Genomic DNA, 27,059 nt, shown 5'->3' on the forward strand with positions numbered 1-27,059 from the left:
AGACTCCTGTATTAAGAAGGCCATTTGGCAGCTTCTCGATATATACATCCAGATACGATATCATATTCAGGGATGCTTCCATGGTAAATTTCAAATACTGTGTAAATCCATTAACTTTCATCAGAAATTCTTTAAGCTTAGCCTCGTTCGAACTCCAAATAAGAAAAAGATCGTCTACAAAACGTGTATAAAATTTTACGTTTTCTTTAAAATCATTCATCTCGAACAGATGCCTTTCCTCCCAATCTGCCATAACAAGATTGGCGTAGCTATTGGCACATGAAGTGCCCATAGCTACGCCATCCTTCTGTATATATGCCTGATTGTTAAATACAAATACATTATTACATAGTACTATTTCTATTAGTTCACATATTACATCATTGTAAGCTTCCGTATGTGATTGATCTATGTGAAGCCATCTACGAATACATTCTACTCCTTCTTGGTTAGGGATGGATGTAAAGAGAGATTGGACGTCTAGTGTAACTAACCAATAGGTGATATCAATAAGAATCTTAGACATCCAGTCATATAGCATAACTAGGAACTGTTTAGTATCTTTAAGTATATGCGAATAGTTATTCACCACTGGTCGTAATACAGTTTCTAAATATAGTGATATCGGCTCAGTTACCCATCCTCTACCTGTGACAATGGGTCGCATGGGTGGGTATGAAGGGTGTTTATGAATTTTTGGAACACCTTGTATACATGGTAAAGTTGGATGACTGACGGTGCAATAGTTGAATAGATCCTCATTTATCTTCCCTTCATTATGTAGTATATTAATTGCAATAAATACTCATTCAATAACCCTATCAACCGTGTTTAATCCAATTGTTCTGTAGTATTGTCCATCTTTTAACATTTCTGTCATACTTATAATATATTGGTCCATCTCCATAATGACAATAGGTCCGCCCTTGTCGGCAGGCCTAATCATTATGTTGGGATCATTCATTAAATTTCTTAATGCCTTCCGTTGTTTAAATGTCAAATTACCATACCATTTCCTTTCACTATTTCTTTTCTCATGTGCATATAATTCTTGCTCAACTAATTTAGTGTATGCATCAATCAAAGGATGTAAGGCTGGTATAAAAGTACTAGGCTTCCTATAGACAGTTCTTTCTTTGGTACTTAGACCAAAGTCTAATTTAAGTTGTATGTTTCTTGTAAAAAGCTTCAAATCAACTATTGTTTGTGTTATGTCACTTTTAGTAGACGGAATAAATGTAAGTCCTTTCTCTAAAACTACTTCCTCATCTATGGAAAGGTCTCTTTTAGATATATTCCATATTAAGGAGTTTAAGTTCCTTGCCACATCTTCTTTAGAGTTGGCCCTATATGCTCCTGGTTGGCAGCTCTCTTCTTCTGCCGTCCCCTGCTCATTGAGCGGTCCCTTCCCCTTCTCCATTGATTTACTATGGGGAAAGGGGCTTTTCCTTTGGGGCTACTAGTACCTAAGCTGTTATTAACCACCTTCCTTCTTACAACTGTATCATTTATATCTGATTCAACTATCTCTGTTATAACGTCAGTTTCATCTATTAATGTTGGTTCTTTGCCGTTACTTTCAGATATTAATAGGGGTACTTCATCAACTATATTCTCTTTATGTACTAGCGCTGTTGTAACCATAACTTTCCCTTTATTCTTATTACTCACTATATTACTATCTTTATTGGCAGTCATTTCACTCTCTACTGCTTTTTTTCCTTTCACAATTCTCTCTAGTGCACCATTACTTCTATTACCTGATGTACCTCTTTGGCAGTTTTATCCTGGCCTAAGTTATTTTGAACCCTGGGTCAAGTAAAGACTTGTCCTTTAGCAAAATCTTGCGTGTCCCTTTTAATTTTATTCTGTTTCTGCTCTAGTACCTTCTTTTCATATAGGTAAACATCATCCAGTAATTTCTCTAACAAATTATCTAATATTGTGTTAGGATACATTTCATATAAATACAGTTGCTGTTCCTTTATACACTCTCGTAACGCTGCTTCTTGCGATTTAAAGTAAGTGTTCAACAGTTCCATATAGCGTATACTCGTCACTATATTTATCTGCTGCCACATATATAGTAAGTCTGGAAACACAGTACCTGTAGTGGGCATTTTTAATATGCAAAGTCCTCGTGGAATTATTTTACGATTTATACAGACTTCAAAATGTTGTCATTGCAATTGAAGTCGTTTTAGTCGAATGAAATTAGTTTCCATTTCCCCCAATAGCGTGGATAAGCCCTTACAGTCCTTTTCGACAGCTCCTTCATTCGAAAAGTCGGATGCGACGTCATACGTAAGTAACGGATTGACGTCTCCTGCAACAGCATTGTCGAACCTGGATTTATTAATGTTAATATTCTCCAGATTATAGGGTAGTTCAATAGATGTAGATTGCAACTCTGCCATGTCCATGAAGCAGTACCAGAAAACAACGTATAAGAGAAATAAAAAATAAAAAACTGTTACTGCTTCGTTAGTACCTTGCCCTATAAAAATAGCGCAAATAAATAGTACAATAAAAATCGGGTAGGTACAATGGCAAATATCAGTCACTTGCATAAAATTCAAAGCAAATAGAATGTTCCAAAATATATAGTCGTAGTTAAGGCGTTGCTATCACCCTCTGCTGCCTTTCGGCACAACGATAGTATAATTCACCAGCTGCTTTCACTTCACTATAAATGAGATATTGATGAACACTTTTAAAAAGTGTAACTAACAGCATCTACTGCCCTTCGGCGCAACGATGATACAATCCAACAGCAGTTTTCACTTCACTATGGATAAATCAAGAGAGCACTCAAGAGAGCACTCGTTCTATATTCCTTAGGGATTTTATTTTAGTAAAAGTTGGCTAGCGCTTTCACCCTTAGGCTTCCTCAGGCCATTACAACATATATTCAAAATTAATACTATTTCCTATCATTAACACTGAGGTCACTTCCTGCTATTACGCTAATTAAAGTGCAAACAATTTCTAATATTATTATAAAAGACTTAATATAATAACTAGTTACATACATATTAGACAAATAGATATCCACATATGTGCATAAATAACTCGTAGTATGCACATATCTGAAAAATTCATATATTTGAAATCAAAGCATTTGTATACTAAATTTAAAAAAAAACTGAAGCTCTGTTCCCTATCTGCTGACAGCTTCCCCCCAGAATACTTGAAAATCGCTGCTGATGCAATAGCATACCCCATCAATATTCTAATAAACCGATCCATCATTGTAGGAACTAACCCACAAATCTGGAAAAATTCCATTATAATTCCACTCCATAAAGGCAGTAACACAAATTACCTTACTAACTATAGACTGATCTCTATTCTTTCTTCTCTCTCCAAAATATAGAAAAGTGTATACATAGTCATCTACTCAACCACCTCAAAGACAACTTCCTCACCCCAACACAACATGGTTTTCGCCCATTCCATAGCACCACCACTGCCCTCCTCTCTTTCACAGACACCATGAACAAGGCTTTAGATGCAGGTCTAACAATTTCAGTAGTCCTGTTGGACTTATTCAAGGCATTCAACAAAGTGTCACATAGCAAACTACTTCAACAACTGTCAGAAATAGGATGCATCCTACATACGCTGTCCTGATTTGCTAACTACTTACACAATACACAACAATCAGTGGAAATGGCAGAACAAACAATCTTCCTATCTGCTAAATAAAATAGGAGTACCCCAAGGGCCCATCCTTGGACCCCTGCTCTTTAATATTTTCATAAACAATTTACATCTAGTGTCCCTCAAACCACACTCGTCCAACATACAGACAACTCCACAATCATATCCTCCAACAACTTTCAAGACCTGCAAATAAAAATGGCTCAAGGTAAAGGATGGTGTGGAAAAAAATCAACAGTAGAAAAACAAACTGCACCCAACCTTACACACCAAAAGTAATTTATTAGAAAAAATGTAAGCCCTTTCACGACTGAAAATGTCGCTTCATCAGACAACTTATGTAAAAGCAAATACATTTAAATAGAATTAGAAATAAGTCAGCTGACATTTAAAATACAAATCACCTGCAGCTCATTATAAATTAGTACCTGTTAAAAACAAATACATTCAAAGTAAAAAGTTTTTAAATCATCCTGGAATGACCTCTATAAAAAGCATGTTAACCTACATAGTAAATAAGACATAAACATATAAAGGCATATAGACTTACATAAAAATATGCAAGGCAAAATGTCACTAAAAGTTCATTAATGCTTTAAACAGCATGATTTCAGGAATGGTTTGAGAGACATAACTCCATTTAAGCCTGAAGGTCTCTCAGCATTAAGCAAAAGAATCCATTCTTGTTCTTTGCTCTCAATGTAGTTTTCGATGTCACCCCCTCATACATTGGGTTGTATCACTTGGATTACAAAAAACTTGAAGGTGTGTGTATGATCAATGAGTCTTACATGAGTAGCTAAAGCATTGTACTCTTTCTGTGTGTTAATGTCTCTGATATGCTCCAGTATCCTGTCTTTAAACATTCTGTTGGTTTTGCCTACATAGAATGCATGACAGGTTTGGCAGAAAGAAAAATAAACTACATTTGAAGTTCGGCAATTGGCATACCACTGGCTTTTAATAGTAAAACATGTTAAAGGGTGTGTATAGCTGGTATTAGTGTAAATAAACTGACAAACCGAGCAATGTCTACATTGAAAGATGCCAAGCCGTGTGGAGACATTAAAATGTTTAACACTCACTTTGTTGCAAAGATATTGTTTACGGGAACTATTGTTTCTAAAAGAGAAAGAAGGAGTGCTCACAATATTATCCATTAGACCTGGTATACCATATAGTATGTTCCAATGTTTCTTAATAATGGAAACATATTCATTCACATCACTGGAATATTGAAAAGTAACCCTAAACTTGTCAGCAGTATGCACAAGTTCGCTGTTATGGTCACTTTGTGGGGCTCTACTAAAGTAAGGCATGCATCTCTTATTCCTTTGTGTCTAAGCCTCATCAATAGCCCTGTTAATCTCTTCCTTAGAGTAGCCCATGTCCAGGAAATACTTCTTAATGGTACTAAGTGCTGCTTGTGCTTCTATATCATCATTATACAATCTGAGTGTCCTATACACTTGTCCTTTCACAACGTTCCTAGGAATATGCCTAGGATGCATGTTGGTTTTATGTAGCAAGGCATTCTTCCTTGTAGGTTTTCTATAGATACTACTAGTTAGCACATTAAGATCTGACTTCTTAACTAACACATCCAAAAAACTAATTTCAGTTGTGGAACATTGGTAAGTGAATTTTAAAAAAGCAGTGGTGGTATGCATGTATCTCACGAAATTCTCAAGTTCATGACTATCAGCATTCCACAGAAGAAAAATATCGTCCACGAAACGGACATACCAAAGGATGTGATCAGAAAATGCACTGGACTCTGACAATAATGAACACTGTTCCCAACAAACCAGAGCTAGATTGGCGTAGCTGTTGGCACATGCAGTGCCCATAGCTATGCCAATCTTCTGGAGGAAAAACTCATTATTAAATAGGAAAACATTGTTTTCCAATATAATCTCAAGCAGACTACAAATTAGTTCAATTTTATCATTATCAAAGCACCTATTTAAGTTAAGAAACTCTCTCATTTTCTCAAAGCCCCATTCATTGGGTATAGATGTAAACAAAGATTCAATATCCATGGTGACAAACATGTAATCACCCTGTATAGTCATTACCCTGTTGTGTAACCTCTACAAAAAAGTCTTGGTGTCCTTTAAAATAGTGTGGCAATCATCAAGCACTGTATGTAAAGTACCTTCCACAAAAATGGACAGAGGTTCAGTACACCACCCTGCACCTGATACTATAGGTCTCATTGGTGGTAGAGTGCTATGTTTATGTATTTTAGGTACACCATATAGTCTTGGAACTGTCTCCAACGTACCCATCATTGCCAAGCTATCAAAACGCTTAATTGGTATGAATTCTCCCAAAACCTAAGTTAAACCCAAGTAACTCTGGCTCACACGCTAGTACATAACCCAGAGAAATGCCCTGCTCTAATTTCAACTCTTCAACCCTACACCTCCTCTAGAAATCCGAGGTCCACAAATAAACAACTTCTGATCATACCAAAACCAAACAAAATAGCAGGGCAAAGTCTATACTCCTATTCCACAGCTAAATTACAGAATGCTCTACCAACATCTATTACTTTGTTAGATTCCCTTAATGCTTTTAAATCCTCACTAAAAAGCTACTGTCTTAACAACCCCATATGTCCTTGCTCCCTTAATATCAGACCCCCATAATCTTCTCCTTATTATTCCCTCTGTCCAAAGCCATAACCAATCACTAACGATCAATCCACCTGCTATTTCTCCCTAACTCATTCCCTGGTGGAAAAAAATATATAGAGAGTGGGTACTAGTGTATATCACAGTTATTAAGGCAATGTACTTAAATTGAATTAAATATATACATTTTTTTTTACAAAATGTCTTTACCTTCACCTCTATGTTGAATAGAAGGTGCTACAGTACTGGTAAAAAAGTTTGCTATGATGCGATAATCATTGTCTATATTTTTTATATAGTTTAAAGTCTTTCTTTTTAAAGATGTATAACTACATATCTGCTGTAATCTGATGTGGAGCTTTTTTCCCCGGGCCTCCACTGGAAACGGGTTTCTGTCCCAGTGCACTTTCCTGGTCAACAAATGTCAATAAATACCTACTGACCTTGGAAATTACAGACCCATACATTTGACTAGTCTTACATGTAAGGTCATAGAAAGATTAATCATGGACCTGATAAATAATGACATAGGAGACCTCCAAGCACTTGACCCGACCCAATTTGGCTTTGTCAAGGGCAGGTTGTGCCTATTGAATCTGGCAGATTTCTTTGAGAAAGTCACTAAGGCCATGGATGAGGGTAAAACAGTACATACCACCTACCTCAACCTGGCCATGGGATTTAACACAATTCCCCACTCATTTACTATAAATAACCTCACAAAATTAGGCATAAGTCCATATATCACCAGATGGATAGCCAACTGGCTCACAGACAGAACACATATGATTAAAGTGGGTGAATCCAGATCCAGCAAGAGGCCAGTTACTAGAGGTGTGCCACAGGGCTCAGTACTAGGACCACTCCTGTTTGGAATATACTTCTCTGAAGTCAAGGCAAATGTGGAATGCCTCTGGATGACAAAGTTTGCCAACAACTGCAGGCTGGGGGCAATCAGTGAACCCCCAACAATGTAGATATCCTTCAGGAAGGTCTAGATCAGAAAAATGCTTGGTGCCAAACCCTTTGGGGGAGTCAAATACCCCTACAAATAACAACATCAAAAGCACAATCCTTAGAGTTGACTCAGAGGTGAGATATCTAGGTGCACAGATAGATAGTACCCTGAACTTTGACAGCCACATCTTTTTACTTGGCACAACTTATAAGTAAAGGTATGGCATCCAGATCCAAGGAAATTATAGTCCCACTGTATTCAGCCCTCATTGGACCATTAATCAAGTACAGAGCGCCACTTGACATGAACTTGACTAGGCACTTACAGCAGGTGGAGTGATCTCAGAGGTTCCACACAAAGAAATACAGTGTGTAGACAACATGAACTATAAGGCTAGACTAAAATCTTATCCCTTTACTCTGTCTCCTACCAAATATTATGGGATGACCTATGCATAACCTACAAGGCACTCACAAATCCAGCCCTGATGGAGCTGCTACACATCCACAAGTCAACCAGCATGAAGGTCACCTGATCTATGGATCTAAACTTAGACAGTGACCCAAACAAAATATGCTGGAGTGACAGATATGTGTCTCAGAGATTGCCCCTTGTTTGGAACAGGCTTCCTATTCACATTAAGTAAAGCTCTTAGTTGGCCATCTTCAAACCCAATTTGGCTCAAGGGATGGGGAACTTCAAATTCACATCTGGGGTAGTGCCTATGTCCCTTATGGACAGGGGCAATCTGTAAGATACTCTACGCATAGGCACAAATCCATGCCATCCTCTGGCCCTTAGGGACCATACATTTGGTAAAATTGGGTTATATTGGTTAGGCTTGTAATGGCCCTTATACCATTAGCCTAGTAATCTCCCATGAACCCACAAACCTATATGTATGTGTGTGTGTGTGTGTGTATGTGTGTGTGTGTGTGTGTGTGTGTGTGTGTGTGTGTGTGTGTGTGTGTGTGTGTGTGAGTGTGTATGCGTGGATATATGTCCATATGTTGAGAAGTTCAAATATCAAACACCAAGTGATTAAAAACAACTTCAATTATCAACCAATTAAAAAGCACACAAAAAAGTAAGCAGCACCACCTGCTAATTATATATACCAATGCCAAAACTGCACTGCCGTGGGAAAAGGGCAAATTTCCTGATTCTCCACTGTACTATGATCTTTCACAGAAAACAATTCTGGTACAAGTGATAAGCTGACATTTGATCAGCTGTACCAGCTTTTTCTTCTGGTTGGTAAGTTTAACTTTTGACCACTTATCAGCAAACCATAAAGGTACACACATGCGTGTGCGCGCATGCACACACACGCGTATATATATATATATATATATATATATATATATATATATATATATATAAAAAACATACATAAATATATGTGCAAGTCTGTGTATTCATTGTGGAGTGGATTTGTATGTATTATGAATGCTGGACTGTACTTAAATGTATTGTGGTTGGAAGCATCAACTTTGTAACATGGCTACATTGAGGAATTTGCTGGCATTTGTTACTGGCTTACTGCAGGACAAGGATGAAGTCGTCTAGCTTCATCCAAAAGGAAGACAGGATGTACTTCCTGGTGTCAAAACAATCTGAGTGTAATAGGAATGCATACAATGAACTTTACTATTCAACAGGCTTTTTGCATTTTAACTGCGAAAACTAAAAAAACTATGCTCCACCATTTGCATTACAAGATGTGGTACCTTGAAGTCTGTGACTGTTAACAGAGCTGAGGGTGGGTACAGATAACTTTGTTTTTGCATCTAAATAGCATACCATATGGAATGAGGCATCTATTTTGTTTGTTCAATGTCTTATTGCTTATTATACAATAAAAGTTAATTCTTATTCAAAAACAAGGACAATGACTCCACAGTCCAATAAATGTGCCCACTATAAATTGAGCATATACCAATGCAAAAACTCAGGCTGTTCAAATATTGTTTAGATGATGGACTTTGCATTGACATAACATTTTACAAGGTACAACACAAAATCTGAGGAAAAACAGAAATTTTCTACAAAACACTAACCAAATGATAAGTATGCTTACCTGCAATAAGTTAATCATATTTGTCAGCTTTCTACAGATTTGCAAAATGTCCCTCATTTTCACCCCATTTCTGCCCTGTCCCTTGTAAATTTACAAATCATACAAGGAATTCTCTAATCAGTTGTTGTGTCTTTCGGCTTTTAGGGGTCGCCACAGCAGAACTCCGGTCCGCTAATGATTGGCAGTAGATTTTTACGTGGCGAGTTGCCGGCCCTGATGCACAACCTTCAATGAAGGTATGCCCATTCACGCATGTCTCCACACAGAAGACGCTCTAGCTGAGAATTGTACAGGACAAAGTCTTACTGTAAGGCGACAATGCTACCACAGCACCTCTCTAATCAGTAATGGCAGACAACAGTTACATTCAATTTATCTCTTTAGTAACACAGAAAGAAACACAGCAAGTGCTTTGGAGTCAGTGCCTTCTCCATTCTGCCTACTCAGCTCAATTGATGTGCTAAGTAAGAATGTGAATGTATTTGCCTTATCCATGCGCAGTGCATCACTTTTCAAGGCAGAAGGGGAAGAGTACTAAAGTTTCAATATACAGTCACATTACTTCAGAAGAGTAAGCAAATGCTTTCTTTAAAAAATGTTATTGAATAAAAGCAATAACCCCACTCATGGGCCACCTTGATCAAACTACATTAACTATGGCTAACGTCTATGATACTGGCACCCACTCATGGGCTTATTGCTAAATTATGAGAAAGTTTTGTCATTGCTGCTTGAGAAAGTGGACACAAATTTACAGAATGTACAATGGTTTGAGACTATTTTGAAAATGTTTATAGAGAATATCTAAAGGCTACTGAACAGCTAAATACAGTAAATACATTTTGTTAGGAACTTACATAAATGTAGACATCTATGTAAATTTACTGCTGCACTCCTCGTATTTCATATCCTGCATGCAGGTAGCCTATGTCTAGCCTAATTTCCAAAGCTCTACCCTCCCCCAAGGCTTTGATTGACTTCCTCTAACTAAGGGGGTCAGGACATTGGTGGTATAAAGGGTGCACCGGCTGAGTCTATCTTCAGATCTTTCTAGTCTCCACAAAGGCTAAGGAAAAGACCATGATGCCAAATCACAGTGGACCAGGTGGTAGAGTTCCAGCTGTTCCAGGTACAGCCCAGTGGACCCAAATCACCCTTTCCAGATGATAGGCATACAAGAGGAGGGAAGGGAGCTCAGCAGGAAGATTAGATTGAAAGTATATAAATGGAGCTAAGGAGCCATCTCAACCCACAGATCAGGTCAAAAAGGACAAGAAAAGGAGAAGGAGAAATGAGGGAGAAGGATGGTACCTAGACTGCATTAGTGAATCTACTTGAACATTTTCATTTATGCTTAGGTTTTTAACATGACTGTACTATATTTATTGTAATATTCACTGTTGCAGTTCTCACATTTTGGATGACTTCCAAAGCATAACATTCTTAGAAAGAAGAGACTGGTTATTTGCAAATAATACATTGAAGGACGGCAGAAGTAAATCCTGTCTTGGCCCCAGAGGATGATCCTTGGTTCTAGTGCTTTGAAAAGGTATGAACAAAACACAGAGTAACTGTTAACAGAATAGTCTGTGCGAGACCTCCTTTAGAAAGGCAGTGATGGCAGCAGTACCTCTAACAGAGTGAGACCTGATCTGACCAGGAATAGGCTTATTACGGTAACAACAGCAAAAATAGAGGCAATGGGGTAATCATTTAGATAAGGCCTGCTTGTTTACAAGTCTGCTTTCTTTCCCATTTGCAACTGAGACAAATAGCTTATTAGACGTTCTAAATTCCTTAATTATGTGTATGTGGTATCTCTGTTATCTATACACATCAATCTAATGCAGAGTCCTTTGTCCTGAATTTTGTGTATTTCAGAAAAAATGTGAACTAAATAGCTTGGCTTAAAGGAATTTCAGGTACCCCTTAGGCATAGGTGAGGTTGGCATACAAGGATACTCTCTGATTTGAGGAAAGACTAGGAAAGATTCTTTGCATATTATGGGTTGCAGTTCAGAAACTCTTCTCGCAGAGGTAACAATCACCAAAAATTGTGTCTTTTATGATAAATACTGTGGAGGTGATGACACAGATGGTTCAAAATGGATCAGAGAGTTTTGAAAATAACTAGAGAATTGCATGCTGGAGCAATTCTCTTCTTAGGTAGTGTGAATTGGCTTACCTCCTTGAGGAATTGCCTAAATGAAGGAATGCAGTACAAGGGGAACTCCATATGAAGACAGGCTGAAAAAGTAGAAACAAGCACGTTTACAAGTGTAATCTAATTCAGATATTCAGATTTGGAAATGTCTGACAGATATTTCAGGACCACAGTCACTTTAGCTTTTCTGGGTAAGGTTCATGGACTGGCACCAGAGGGAGAAAATGTTTTTCTTCAGCTAGATAAGAATTTTTTGAACTAGGTTTCCTAACCTCCTTCATAATGTTTAGCACTTCTGCAGAACACTTGTGTCTGCATTGAATTGACATGAAATCATCCACACTGTCAGCCAAAACTAATCACTACAAAAAGAGCAGCACCAAAGTTATTTGAAGAGAAATACAGGCAAAGGCATCTGGACATGGACTGTTTTACAATACAAAACTACAAAAACAAAGAGGAAAAGTAGAAAAGAGGAGTATTGGAGACGTTAAAGAAACAAAAAATGAGGTTATAGATTATCTATGAAATGAAGGATTTAGTGTAGAAAATTTAACTCTGATAATATCACAGCAGGATAGAGCATTGGATCCCCAAATTAGGGAGAAACCATTGGAGTGGGAAACATCTGATCAGTTGCCATATGAAGATACTTTGGAGCCTTCCAGTACAAACACTCAGCTGGAGTTGCACAGCAAGGGAAGGAACAAAAAACTGTGGCAAACCTGATGCAGTCAATGTTGTAGAGTGACAGGCCAATGAGTTCTCATATGAAAGAGCAAAGAATGACACAGGATGAAACTGAAAAGAATGTGGCACAGGAAGATGATCTGGAACTTTCTATAGTATGCCTGCAGGAAATAGAGAACAAAGAATGTGCCCTCAGTTTAGAAGAAAATTATCTAAGAGAAGAGTTGCTTGATTTTCTAGAGATGGACAAACATAATAAGATCAATGAACGAAATAGAGTACAGAAAGTTAATAAAACTCCAAAAGTTAAAAGTTTGAGAAAACAAATGAACACAGTAATTAGGACTGTTCACAGAGATTCATATGACATAACAGAAGTAAATATCACAGAGATTCATATGATATAACAGAAGTAAATAGGATACATTACTGTGCAGCTAAATTATTAACAGATAAAATCTTACCACAAAAACACAAGGTAGTAAGGGAAAGGAAGGGGTGAAACTGAATGCCATAATGGAAGTATTGAATAGAAAAAACTATAAAGCAGTAAGACAAGAAATGTCACTGTTAGAAGAGTATAAAAGAGGGAACAGATCAACAAAAATACTCAGAAAGTTAGACATGACAACAACAATGCATAGTATCAGAACAGATCAGGATCTATTGTGCACTATCACAAATAATAAACTAAAAATATCAGCATAGGCAGAAAAACTTGGAAGATATGCGGATAAACATAAAGGAAAAGTACAAAATAAGCAATTTACTGATGACCAAAAAAGTTATATAGAGAATTGGGTAACGAGGCAAAAAGAACTGAAACACCACCAAAAAAGAAGAAATAGATACATTTTAGAGAAATATCTATGACGATCCTGTAGAATATAACAAAGATGCTAAATGGATAGAAGTAAAAGAAAGAATAAGATGTTCAAATGTACAGGATATGAAATGGGATGAAGTAACAGTCAGAGAGATCGAAACAAAGTTAAGACAAGCCTCTAACTGGAAAACCCCAGGTCCAGATGCAGTACCTAATTTCTGGTTAAAAGTATTTATTTAGCCATGAGTAAGAACTATTTATATGCACACCCCAAACATATACCAGCCTGGTTAACAACAGGAAAAACAATGCTCCTACTTAAGAATGAACTTGAAAGCTACCCTAAAAAGGACAGACCAATAACTTGCCTTCCGGTGACCTATAAACTATACATTGGAATTGATGCCAACTGAGTTTACAGTCATTTAGAAGAAAACTCAATCATGGAAATAAAACAAAAGGATAACAAAAGAAAGTCATACAGAACAAAGGATAATTTGTTGTCAATAAAATCATAATGGATAGCTGTAAAAAGGGGTAAAAAATCTAAGTATGGCATGCAGAGACTACAAAAAAAGCATTTGACAGTATCCCACATTCATGGATAAAAGAGTGCTTAAAATATATAAGATACACCCTACACTGATCGATTATATTACAGTGACCATGAAACAGTGGCAAGCTACTTTGCAGTTTAGCCATGATAAAGAACAAATTATTATTCCAGGGATAAAAATTAAAAGGGGAATATTTCAGGGTGACTCTGTCCTAACTTACATCTTTGGAGTGATTGACTAGCCCAAAAAGTGTTGGACTGGCTGGACAGGAAAACAAGAAGGATGCTTCATACTCATCAAATGATTTATAAAACTCAGTACATACCAAGACTATATTCTCTGTTCTGAAGGAGATATGGGCCGTCTCAAAATTGATTTCATGTATAGATGTGTAATCATGGGACTACATACATATTTGCTGACCTCAGAAGACACAAATGTAATGAAAGTTTTAAAACATGAGGAAAATAAGTCTAAGATGACATCCCTGCTTAGTTTAGCTGAAGCATATCGGTGTCAAGTGGAAATGGAAATCAAACCAGAAGTATGTAAAAATCAAGTAGTAGCTGAATGTGCCGAAAAACAAACAAAAAAGAATATAAGGTGAAGGATCCGATGAGAAGGCAAGAAATGTGCAAAATGCATAAATACAGTTGAAAGTATGGAGAACTCTTGGAACAACCTCATGTTGATCAGGACTTAACACAGGAATGATTAAGGACTGGTGAATTTAAACCAAATGACAAAAGGTTAAAATTGGCAGTCCAAGACAGTGGACTATGTACACAAATCCAGATATAGTCGTCCATTAAAAGAAAAGTAGCATTGATCATTGAAACTGCTACACCCACTGACTATAGTACCTTACATACAGAGAGAGACACAAAGTCATAAAATACCAGGATTTGCAGGCAGAAATTAGGGAAATGTGGAAGAAGGATACCCAGACAGTTCTAATAGTAGTAGAAGCAATGGGCCTTATAAAAAAAGAACTTACAACCATACTTAGATATATTACGGATACATGTAACTCCATATGAATTGCAGAAGGAGTCATTACTGGGTACATTGTGGGTGCTGTGAAGAGCACTTCCAGCTAATATCAAAGACTGAAACAATACTAATTTAATTAACTTGAATCATACTTTTACTTAGGAATTGGGTCCATTCCTGTCATGGTAATAGAAACCCAAACGTCTTGGAGAAATTAAAAGGAGATCAGCTTAGAGTGGCAGGTTTGGATGTAGCAGGAAACCTCAGTTTTGAGTCAGGAAATCCACATGCTGAGGCAACACTTTGCACTTTCCTTGTGCCATGCTGGTCAGGAGAGGTAACCATTGCTGGCTGTACCAAAAGGTACCACTAGGATCACTTTTTTCCTTTCTTTCTTCATTTGATAAGTACTTTGGAGATCAATGGAAATGGCAGAGAAGTGTAAAAGAACAGTTCTGTCTAGTTCAAGAAGAAGGAATCTATTTTCCATATTTCTGCAACAGACCTGCCACAGGTCTTTCTCAGCTGCTTGTTTAGATGACAGGTAAATGGGTTTATCTTTGGAACACCACATAACTTGGTCATATCCAAAAAGGCATCCCTGTTTATCATACATTCATGGAGATCTGTTTGGTGTCTGCTAGCTTGTTCACTAGTATATTTGTTCTGTTGTGATGCACATTGTAGTCAGCATTACATCTGTTTATAATGTATCTCCCAGGCTTGCATGGCCAGTCTGCAAACTAGGTTAAGAACGAATCCCTCCTTGCTTGACAGCTGTATTGCCCACATTCACCTACAAAGCACCCTGTTGTAGGAAGATGATGAGTAATTTCAGTTCCATAGATTACTGCCATCATTTATTTGATGTTATGTGTTTCTCCTTTATTTCATCCTCTCAAACACCATGGACCTAAACAACATCTAAATGAGTCTTTAAGATCAGGCCAGAGGAGTCTTTGGTTAGAGTTATCATAAGTATAGGTGCTCTGAATTGCGATCCTTAATTCTGAGTGCATTGTAGAATCCACCATGAGATCTCACCATTGGGGCAAGGAAGAAGAGTGATTCTAATCTCTAGAAGATGGGTATGCTAACACTATCAGATTCACAAGTACCAATGGAGTTTCCTCACATGCAGGCATGCTAAAAGAACATTATGAACGAGGTTGAATATTTTGTATTGTAAAACAGTGCAAAATGCCATAAAAACTCAGCAGTCTGACATACTCCTTAGCACTGATCAATGCTGCAGAATATGTTGAAAATACTGGATCAGATGGACCAATCTGCCTTGGGGAAAGAAGGTTCTGCTTTGAGAGGTGACCATGCAACCCACCCCCCAAGGAAAAACAGTCTCTGGGAGAGGATAAAACATGACTTTTCCTTATTGATTATAAGCCTCAAGTCACTGAAGCAATTTATGATGAATTCCAGAGCCTGGCCGTGGTGGTGGAGCGGTTAGCGTTGTGGCCTCACAGCAAGAGGTTCTCCCATTCGATTCTTGGCTGGAGCGCCTTCTATGTGGAGTCTGCATGTCCTCCCCACAGCCGAGTGACGCTAAAGACATGCAGGTAGGTGCGAGTGTGAATGGGCATGCCTTCGTTGAAGGTTGGGCATTGGGCTGGCAACTCGGCAACGTAAAAATCCACTGCCAATCAGGAGCGGACAGGAGTTTCGCTGTGACGACCCCTAACTGGGAAAAGCTGAAAGACTTTTTACAGAAGCCCTACTGAGACACTATGCAAAAAATCTGCAAGCCCTTGGTCATGCAAAATGCAGTCATTAAAAACAGACATTAAACCAATCCACAGGACCCACTTGTTGGTCTGCCCCCTACCAGTGACTCTTGCCACTGCATGAAAAAAATAATCCCACTGGGCTTCCTGGACAGAGACAGCGGTCCTTTGGAGAAGGGACTAAAAATAAAAGATTGACTGCAAAACAGGCTGACATATAAACAACCTTTAAAATGTATCCTTTTTATGGAAGAGTTTATAGTCCATAGCCCACATTTCCCCAGCTTTATATAAATTACCAACAGGCTGTACCAACACAAAATGTGTGAACTGAATATTCAGTAGGATTCACTTACTCAGACTTGTGCCGTGGCACTTGCATAAAGTACTGAGTACTGTAGTCTGTGTACTTAGATATGTAGGAGTTCTATTCTCACTGCAGTCAACTGTGTGCATGTGTGTGTGTGTGTGTGTGTGTGTGTGTGTGTGTGTGTGTGTGTGTGTGTGTGTGTGTGTGTGTGTGTGTGTGTGTCTAGCCAGAGGAACAGAAGTGTGTATCCTACAGTTACCGCTCCAGTCCCATGGATTGACAGTCTTTGCCTATGGCCATACCACCCTGAATGTGCCCAATCTCGTCTGATTTCTGGTCTGATCTCTGATCTCACGTTGCAACTACTTTTTCTCTTGAGTGATTGAGTGACACTTAATGAAAATGATACTACAGAGATTTTCCTTCTTGGGAGAAAAAAAAATCTTTAGAATTTACCAATTTTAAGCCAATTTTACTGACTTACAGAAGACGTATTTTAAGAAGAGGGAGGAGCATAGGGTAACGTACAAGAGTGGAGGAAGATGCACACAGGTGGATTATATCCTATGCAGGAGGGCCAGTCTGAAGGAGATTGGAGACTGTAAAGTGGTGACAGGGGAAAGTGTCATTAGGCAGCATAGAATGGTGGTCTGTAGGATGACATTGGTGATCAAGAAGAGGACAAGTGTGAGAGCAGTGCCAAGGATCAAATGGTGGAAGTTGAAAAAGGGTGACTGTGAGGTGGAGTTTAAGGAAGAGTTAAAACAGGCACTGGGGGGCAGTGAAGAGTTATCAAACAGCTGGGTAACTACAGCAGAGATGGTAAGGGAGACAGCTAGAAAAGTGCTTGGCGTGACATCTGGACAGAGGAAGGAGGACAAGGAGACCTGGTGGTGGACTGAGACAGTACAGGAGAGTATACAGAGGAAGAGGCTGGCGAAGAAGAAGTGGGATTGTCAGAGAGATGAAGAAAGTAGACAGGAGTATAAGGAGATGAGGAGCATGGCAAAGACTGAGGTGGTGAAGGCTAAGGATAAGGCGTATGGAGAGGTGCATGAAAGGTTGGACACTAAAGAGGGAGAAAAGGACCTGTACCAATTGGCTAGACAGAGGGACTGAGCCGGGAAAGATGTGCAGCACGTAAGGGTGATAAAGGCTAGTGAGGGAAATGTACTCACATGCGAGGAGAGTGTGTTGAGCAGATGGAAAGAATGCTTTGAGGGGCTGATGAATGAAGAGAATGAGAGAGAGACAGAGAAGGTCGGATGATGTGAGGATAGTGAATCAGAAAGTGAAGCAGATTAGCAAGGAGGAAGTACGGACAGCTATGAAGAGGATGACGAATGGAAAGTCCGTTGGTCTTTAAAGTCTGCCATCTCATTACACTCACAGAAAATATGTTTTTAATTCCCTCTTTCTTTCCCATCACACCTCCAACATTTACTGTCTACCTGAGGAAAAATTCTCTGGAGTCTACTTGGAGTATAAAAATATTGACGTAAACATTTCCAAGCAAAAATCCTAAATCCTCTAGATTTTGTTGCATATTTGGGAGACATACATATATCCCCCTATTGTTTCTTTGTAAAATGCTTATCTAATCTCTCTTCCCAATCCTTTCTAACCTTCTCTGATTGAGTCTTATAAGTATCATGCAATATTTTAAATGCTCTACTAATTATTCCTTTTTTGACAGCAGCTTCTGTTTTAGATTCTACTAAAAACTCTACCAATGCTGACTTTTCATCCAGGACTCCCCCTCCCTATTTATTTCTATTTGCCTATACTCTGATACCAACCCTTGACAGGGAAGGCAAGCTCTAGCCTGCAGTCTAAATACATGTTTGGCCTCTTCCCATTATATTACCTTTTCCTCTCTTAATTATTTGCTCCCAATATCTTGGTTCTTTTACCAGTTTTCTCCAATAAATTCCAGCCCCATCCCGCCTATTGTCTGCATCTCTAATTGCAGTGATACCTTTCAGCAGAATCTCCTTTCTCAAATTCCTGTATTGGCTTAGTTCTTAGAATACTTTCTCCTGCTTTATGAATATAATACTCTGTATGATTATTGTTATTCTCTTTAAAGATCTGCATCCAAAATCCCAGTCTCTCCTTGTTTCTTGACCTTCCTCGTTTCATCATCATCCCTTTCCATTTTGAATTATAGCTTTCTGCTTGTGCCATGTATTGGAGCCTTAACTGTGTAGCTCTGAAATACACCTTCAAATCAGATAATCTTAATCTGCCATTCTATTAGAAGAATCAGCTTATCTCACTTGACTCTTGCCATCTTCCCCTCCTGGATAAAATCCTTTAGCTCTTTATTCATTGCTATCCAGAACTTCTCCTCTAGTTGATAAAAGTATGCCTGACCTGTGTATAAGACTAAAAAGTCTAACAACATTTTAACTATCCATAGCCATATAGCAGAGCTTTTAATTTCTCAGTTTTTGTATTATCTTTTGTTTAGTCTCCTCCCACATATGCTAAGCTGCATCACTGGAATCAATTTTAATCCATACTCCTAAGTACGTCATTTTATCATGTCCCCATATATATGGATATTGCAGAACCAATTCATATGTGGGTACATAATTTACAGCTATTGCTTTTGTTTGAGCTTCATTAATTTTGTATCCCGAAAAGATTTAAAACTATCTTAAAATTCTCCACAACACTGAAATGTCATTTTCTGGTTTTATGAGGTACAAAATGATATCATCTGCAAATAGAGCCAGCTTTTCTTGACTACCATATAAATTATATCTTTGAAATTCTGAGTCCCATATTATGTTTGCAAATGGTTCTAAATAAAATGCAAATAACAAAGTGGAAAGAGTAAGCCCCTGCCTGGCTCCTCTGTTCAAGGAGAAATTATCAGACAGAAACCTACCCACTTTAATTTTTACCTCTAATCCCTCATATGTCCTCCTAATCAACCTTATAATTTTATCAGATAATGCAAATGTTTCAACTGCCCTACTCAAGTCCCAGCTTACTCTGTCAAATGCTTTCTCTGTATCAAGACCCACCAACAGCAGTGGTATTTTCTTACATTCTGCTTCCCTCTGGATCATCAATGTTCTGTTAATGTTGTGAAATGACTGCCTCCCCTCCTCAAAATCCCACTGATCCAAATCTATCAATTTTGGCCTCACTTTTGCCATTCCTTTAGGCATTATAGACATAAACACTTTATAATCATGGTTGAGTATTGAAATGGGCCTGTAGGAAGCTGGATTTGATGGATCTTTACCCTCTTTAGGTATTACAGCTACCACCGCTTTCTTCCAGGATGTTGGTACTTCTCCTCCTTTTAAAATACTGTTAAAAACCTTCCAGATCGTTATCAGTTTTTTTCCTCCTAGCTGGGGACTTTCTTGCTGATTGGCTATACATCACCATTTTTATCTCATCTCCTCCTGTCCTAACTGTTAGTAATTGAGATGCATCTACCTCTAACCATGGCATATTTAATTCTTCCATAAACATTTCCATTTGTACCTTTTCTTGATTTCCATATTTCTCTGCTTTATACAGACGTTCACAGAATTTCCAAAATATTTCTAATACTTCTACAGCATCTCTTGTTATTGTCCTTGTTATAGGCTCCCTAAGTCTGGTGACAGCCCATCCTACTTTCTGTTGAGTCAGTGTGCTGAAAGTTTTTGTCCTCTAAAGTTATTATCAAAGATCTGTTGCTTAACAGCAATCCTCCTAGACTCATTCATATTATCGAGGTAATCCCTTAATTTTTGTTTAGCATTCTGTAGTTGTGCCTCTTCATGTTCTGTGAGATTCCCCCTGTTATACAATACTCTAACATTTGTCAGTCCCTCTAAATAATTCTTGTTACTTCTTAACTATATTTTCCTTACTTTTATTTCCACCCTATTTTTAAACTCCACTTTAATTTTATCCCACTCTCTGGCTATATTTTCATAAGAAATTTCTGTCTTCTCTAATAGCTCCTGAACAATTTCCACTATCCATTCCTTAAATTCCTTTCCTTTTAACAGATAGGTGGGAAAGCGCCAGTGTTTCATTTTTATTTCATTACCCTGTGTTTTTATTTTAGCTATTATTGGCGCATGATCTGAAGTAGTTATTGGGTGCATATAAGACTTTCAATTAAATGCACATATTCCTGTGAAATGTAAATTCTGTCTAACGTAGCCCAGTTTTTGTATCTTGGGGAATAATATCTATAAATTCCCTCTTAATCCTAGTACTGAATTTACATCTTCCATGCCAAATATTTTCATATTTTAATTTCATCAGTCTACCCTCCTTTGTTATATTTTCCCTACTGGGACCTCCAGACACATCCTCAATGCTGGAAATCAAATCCCAGTCCTCACCTACAAGTAATATTCTTTGCTGAAAACTTATTATTTCTCCCAGAATTTTCTTAAGCTCCATATTAGCAGTTTTAGGTGGAATACAAATACATGCCAGTGTAATCCTCCTCCCTTGCCATTAACCCTACACAAATCTACCATTATTATATTTTTATCCTCTTCTATCACTATTGAAGCTCCTCTAGCAATTAATGCAAGTATTCCTCTTTTCCTTTGTCCCGGGTATTCCGCTGAATAACCATTGTGAAAACCTTTCTTTATCAAATTCACATGTTCATTTCTTTCCAAGTGTGTCTCCTCTAGCATAGTTATTTGCACTGCCATTTAAAGACATCACAGAAAGCATCATTGTGATAAAAATGTATTATGCCCACCTTTTATGTGTAACATCTTTTTTGTTGATTATCTAGTTCTAGCTTTTGTGTTACATGCATATATTTTTGGCAGGTTGATCTTTTATACAGTTGTTTGTTAAATCCATTTGAGCCTGTGTCAAATCTTATAAAAGATTTTTTATTGAAAACCCTCAAAGAAAAAAAAAAAACAAACACACCCACAACACCACCTAAAGCATATTAACTTAATACTAACACGTAAAACTATGTATATCTTCAAATATTGGAGTTTTACCCTCCTAATAGGAACAAGTGCCCCAAAGTGGAAGCCACACTCACAAACTTGGGTTAACTTAAAATAAAGGTTATCCATGCTAAGATGCAGCTTGTGCTTCTACTAAGTGCTCTCTGATTTTGTCCTATCTTTATAGCTCTCCCACATGGGAAAACACTTGAATGTTTTCAGAGAACATTATCTCCTTCCCATTTGGAGACAGGAGGACCAGATACAGAGTTGCTACTAAGCATACATGTATTTGCTAGAAAAAAGCCTTATAATATTCAGTGTTCTTTTTCTTTTTTTTTTTTTCATTTACTTGCTTTCTCTTAAAACTTGTTAATAGATCAAATTAAAGGTCTTAATACAGATTTCCTCTATGCAAGAATGAGAAAAAGTACATCAAATTTTTTGTCATGCTCGTTTGATCAGACTTTTCTTCTTTTTTATTGCAGTGCTACATTTCTTAAAACTGAACAAGGAAAAACAGAGATGAAGGGAGAGAAAAAAAATAGGAGCACCTGTTTACATTAGCATCTGCATTACACTTAACAACTGAGAAAGCTTGTCTTTATAGCATGCAAAGAAAATCATGCACTACAAAAATATTACTATTAAGAAAAAAATGTTGTTTTACTTCCAGCTAACTTTCTCCCTCGTCTGCCCCTCTCCTAAGTATTTTTCCAAAATTAATGATATGAAGTAGGGCATATGCTTTAGAGTCCCCTACAAGTTTCACAAAGTCAAAAAAATCCAGTATTTCCAGATTTTCTTGTTTTGTCATGATTCACAAATATAATTATTGCTTTGTAATCTCACATTTGTCAATTTTCAAGTTACCAGTTTTACTCCTGTCCATTTCATTCTCCCAAATCATGTCTCTGCTTCATTTCCAATGTACTCTTTATTCTTCTAGCCAACTCTATTTTTTTCCCTTCTCTTAAGCATTTTCCGCTGAAACATTGGAAAGGTTTCACTGGCACAGTCTCTCTATGGTCTTTATTATCAAAGGAGCAAGAAACAGAATGTTCTTCTGTTTCACAGCTCACTTTTTGTTGGACTAACTTTTGTATTTCATAAAATGAATACAGTCTGCTCCTTCCAGCTTCTCTGGTACAGCAGCAAATCTCAGGTTTTTCCTACATAGTCTGTCCTCTAATTCTATTATTTTTTGAAACATCTCTTCTTGTACAATCTCACATTTAGCCAGGCTTTTCTTCATTTTGACCTCTGATTGTTTGCAGTTTTATCATCACCTCATCTTATTATCTGTTTAAAGCTTCTTCCATTTTTTTCTAGCCTTTTGCTATTTGAGTTGCTATACTCCATCCATGTTTTGTTAATTTTAACTAGGTCTGTGTGCAGTTGTCTTATACTTTCCTCTAGGTTACTGGAAGTCATATCTGGAGCTTACACTGCTTTAGTTTGTGTTTTTTCTTCACCTTATGTAGCTGATTTTCTTTCAGGTCCTCTGTATTTCTTTTTTCTTGGCATCCAGGCAGTGCACTTACTAACCAGTTACTAAAATTTACCCAGAAATATAAGTCCACTGGCTTTCTCTGCTGAGTTTCTGTTTTTACACTTGGAGAGCTAGAATTAAGCTTTTACTCAATGTGCAGCCATCTTGGAAGTCAATGATGGGTTAAGTGTTAATGCAATAAGGTAACAACAAAGAGCACCCAAGCAGTATATCCTGAATTACAAAATCAAAGAAGCCATACCTTGCTTTTTGATACACTCATTTACACAATCCGTTTCCTGCAAGAAGTTGTTTTCATTGCCTTTGCAGCCTCCATAGATGAAGTGCATACATGTTCCTGTTGTGACATCATAATACCAGCGAGGGAAGATACCTCGGCATGGACCAACATCTGGCGGGTCCAGGCAGAATTCTGTGTCAGGGAAAAAAGGGCATGTGTAAAACACTGTTAAAAAGAGCTGAGAACATTTTCATATTGTATACAGTTCAATGTTTTGTTATAGTTTTCTAAGTATACATTGCTTTTTTCATTTATGAAAAACACAGTTTTTAAACAATTTATTTGTAGCTAACTGGGTTATATATATGTATGTATATGTGTATGTATATATATATATATATATATATATATATATATATATATATATATATATACATATATATATATATATACACATACATATATTTTATTATAGCCAATGAAATGGTATGATTTGAGATATAGGACGAAACCAGAGTACCACAAGAAAACTCCTACAGACACGGAAACAATATGTACAGAATTCCAGACAAACATAAAAAGGGGTCAGGATTGAATCCTCGACAATGGAACTGGGTGGCAGACATCTTATCACTAAACAACCATCCCTCCCTTTCCCAAGCAATATGAGAAAGCTGACTTAAAACTGCCAAGTGAAACGGGAGTACATAATACTGTAAACTCATTTCAGGATGTGGTCTCTTTTGGAGATCACAGACAAGACTTTCTGCTGTTTTACCACCTCTGACATAAGGCAGTAGATGTGACACCATTGTGAAAATGTATATAAAGTTTTCAAGGCTGTTCTCTAAGGGAGATGCTTTCTGTCACACTTGTGTTCCTCCAATGAGCCATTACCTTAAATATGTACTAGGTTAAACCATAACCATTCCCAAGCCTCATACAGGAATATTTACAGCAATCAATGCATTAAGCATGTTCAACATGCTCCTCTAAAGCTGCTGCAGTGTGCATGTAGGTTTGAGGCTCATGCATGCTTCTCACTTCTTGTTCTCAAAGTAGTCATTTTCAAGACATATTGTTAGACTAAAGTAATTAATATCTCACTCATGTTTGCAAAACATGATTATATATATGTTTGCTCTAAGAAATTGCACTTGACCACCTACACTTCATTCCTGCCTTTTCTTCCCTGAAAAACGATTCCTAGTACCATGAAGGGATGACTACAAATATGCATATGACATAGAATATCTACATGTGGTTTGTTTTAGGGCAGTATACTTGAGTCATGCAAGCTGAGAGGGAGGCAGTGCATTGAATTATGTGAATGCATAAGACAGGCATGAATCATGATGGTAAGGAAGGTATCATAAGGAAATACATGCTGAAAATTAATTATACTCTCCAATGTTAGAGGAATGCAGGCCAAATCAGTATGTCAGCTCATCCCCATATGTTGCCAAGTTGTTTGTTTCTATGACACATTTGTATAATTTACAATAACTTTGTATACACAAACAATTCATGCATTTATTTGTTTACTATAAATTAACATCATTGACTGCATTATCATTCTGTAATTCTGTAATTCTAACCCAAATGATAATGAGCACATGAAGGGGCAATTCCATAAGGGCAATGAATTAGGCCTTTTATTCTCAACTTTTATAGTGCATTTGCCCTGTTTGGTGCTGGCTAACAGACATGCCAGCAGTGGTCATGGGTATATTCCACATGTCTACATCAGCTCACTCTATGTAGCATACAGACTGATGGGAGTGGTAAGTGTTCTGTGCACCTACTGGGGTTTTCCCAGAGGCCAAGTAGAACTCATGGTGGGGTAGGGTCAGTGTTCTTTGTTTGACCAGGTCCAAACACACAAAAACTACTTATTTGCCCATGTTTTCTCCTCTCTAAAAGAACACAACAGCATAAATGTTGCAGTGCCTCCCACCCTCTGCTATGCACTAAATGGCTTTTTTAACATCAGGCTCTGCTAGCAGCCTTGTCAGCACATCAGATGTCCCAGTCTTTCCCCTCTGAACAAGAGTCACAAGCTGTGTTCAGTTTTATGTGACCCCTATTGGAACTTCCTGCAGTCTGGATTCTCTCCAAGGTCACTGACAGGATAGACAGAAATTCAACTTATGAGCCAGTCAGCTGACCAGTGAGGTAGCTGTCAGCAGTAAACAGCACTACTGTGCAAAAGTATGCCCATGTTCTTACTCATTGCCTTCTATAGTGGAAGAGAGCCAGTCATAATGTTAGGGTAGTGCCTTAGTTTAATAATTAGTATTCTGCTTTCTAGATCAGCCTGTTTTCACTTTAACAGCTATTTAGTGTTGGTTGTATGTACTCTACATATGACCATCATGCAATACTACTGATATGATGGCTGGTACAGCAGCCAAAGGTACCCCTGTGCTTAAGTACTGATCTGCAGATATAATTAAAATGGTCATTACCCACCCCAACAAAGGGCTACAGATTTTTCAAATGTAGTAACAGCAGGAGCAAGGATAAGTGCCTCATTCAGTCTGCCTGGCATCTCTCTCTAGCCTTGGGGCTTACTGACATTCCAAAAGTCTGGTCCTATTTTCCCTCATTTTCCAACTGCTCACGCAGTTACTCATTTATCTCAGTAACGTACCCTTACAGCATTATATTTACATTGATAATTAAACAACAAATGCAATAAACGTGCCTGCTCTCGGTGAGCAGACTGAAAAATCTCAATAGTTTCTTCAATAATATTCCAAAAATTCTCATCAATTACTATGGCACTGAGTGATGTGATATTTTTATTACAGAATTAGTCTGCTCTCTACAATTATTTCATGGGGTTTCCTACTTACACACTAGTAAAAACATAGACAGAGTTTATAAAAGTTTTTTTATTGCATTTCCACTTATGCTACACATATTGAAGACTGGTATCTGCAGCAGCCAACTGGTTCCTCCTAAGCTTTTTCTGTCACTAATACCACTGTTTTTTGCAGCATCCGCTTCGTTTTAATCCCTTTGGGCTAAGGTCACTGATATCTTACAACTACTAACAATGGGAACAAAGTACAGGGGAAGAACGAGCCCAAGAGACACCTCTGTGTCTTGCAGAGGATGGCATGACATAGTTCAGGGAGGCCCTACCCTATGGCCTATGGATGTCATTAGGTGTGGGTAGCTACATTTTTGCCCTCTTAAGGAAGTGATGTTACCATAAATAGTTTCCTTTAAAAGTGAATGAGAAGTGGGTTTTAAGGTATATATATATATATATATATATATATATATATATATATACTGCATGCATTTAAATGATTCCCACATACACAGCTGCGCTGATATTATACATTTTATTATGAAAGATGATGGCATAGATACATGTTCTTGCAGATCCAAAGTAAAGAGTGATGCAAGTGTCTTGATATGAATGTTACAGACAGGTATGAATGTAGTCCATTTATGGAGTAGAAAGTTAAGGGTATGTGCAATGAAGTGCAACTATTCATATGATATGAACATTTCATTTGTTACTGATAAGCCACGTAAGGTGAGCTGAGGTACTCTCAAGATCAGGTTTTCTTACAAAAACTGTAAGCGTATATTATTCAGCTGAAGTTAGTTTCATCTCCAAACATCTATGTGTTATAAAAATAAAGTAATACTTTTCTTGTTTGCACCTTGAACAAAAGTCTCAATCTGTGGTTATTTAAAGGAAGGTATATAATAAGAAAAAATATTAGATATTTATTTTAAAGATT

At 37.5% G+C, this 27,059-nt stretch overlaps 1 protein-coding gene across 2 annotated transcripts in view; it reads right to left on the reverse strand.

Annotated features, from left to right (window-relative positions):
* Nucleotides 1–27,059, reverse strand: part of LRP11 (LDL receptor related protein 11) — a 730,391-nt gene that overhangs the window by 223,746 nt on the left and 479,586 nt on the right. For both annotated transcript variants that reach the window (XM_044069066.1, XM_044069073.1), the window contains one exon: nucleotides 23,317–23,487. In XM_044069066.1, the coding sequence (XP_043925001.1) occupies nucleotides 23,317–23,487 (171 nt within the window). The remainder of the gene's footprint in view (nucleotides 1–23,316; nucleotides 23,488–27,059) is intronic.

The sequence above is a fragment of the Protopterus annectens genome, chromosome 1.part0 (genome assembly GCF_019279795.1).
Source record: "Protopterus annectens isolate FY-2018-M chromosome 1.part0, PAN1.0, whole genome shotgun sequence".
NCBI lineage: Eukaryota > Metazoa > Chordata > Ceratodontiformes > Protopteridae > Protopterus > Protopterus annectens.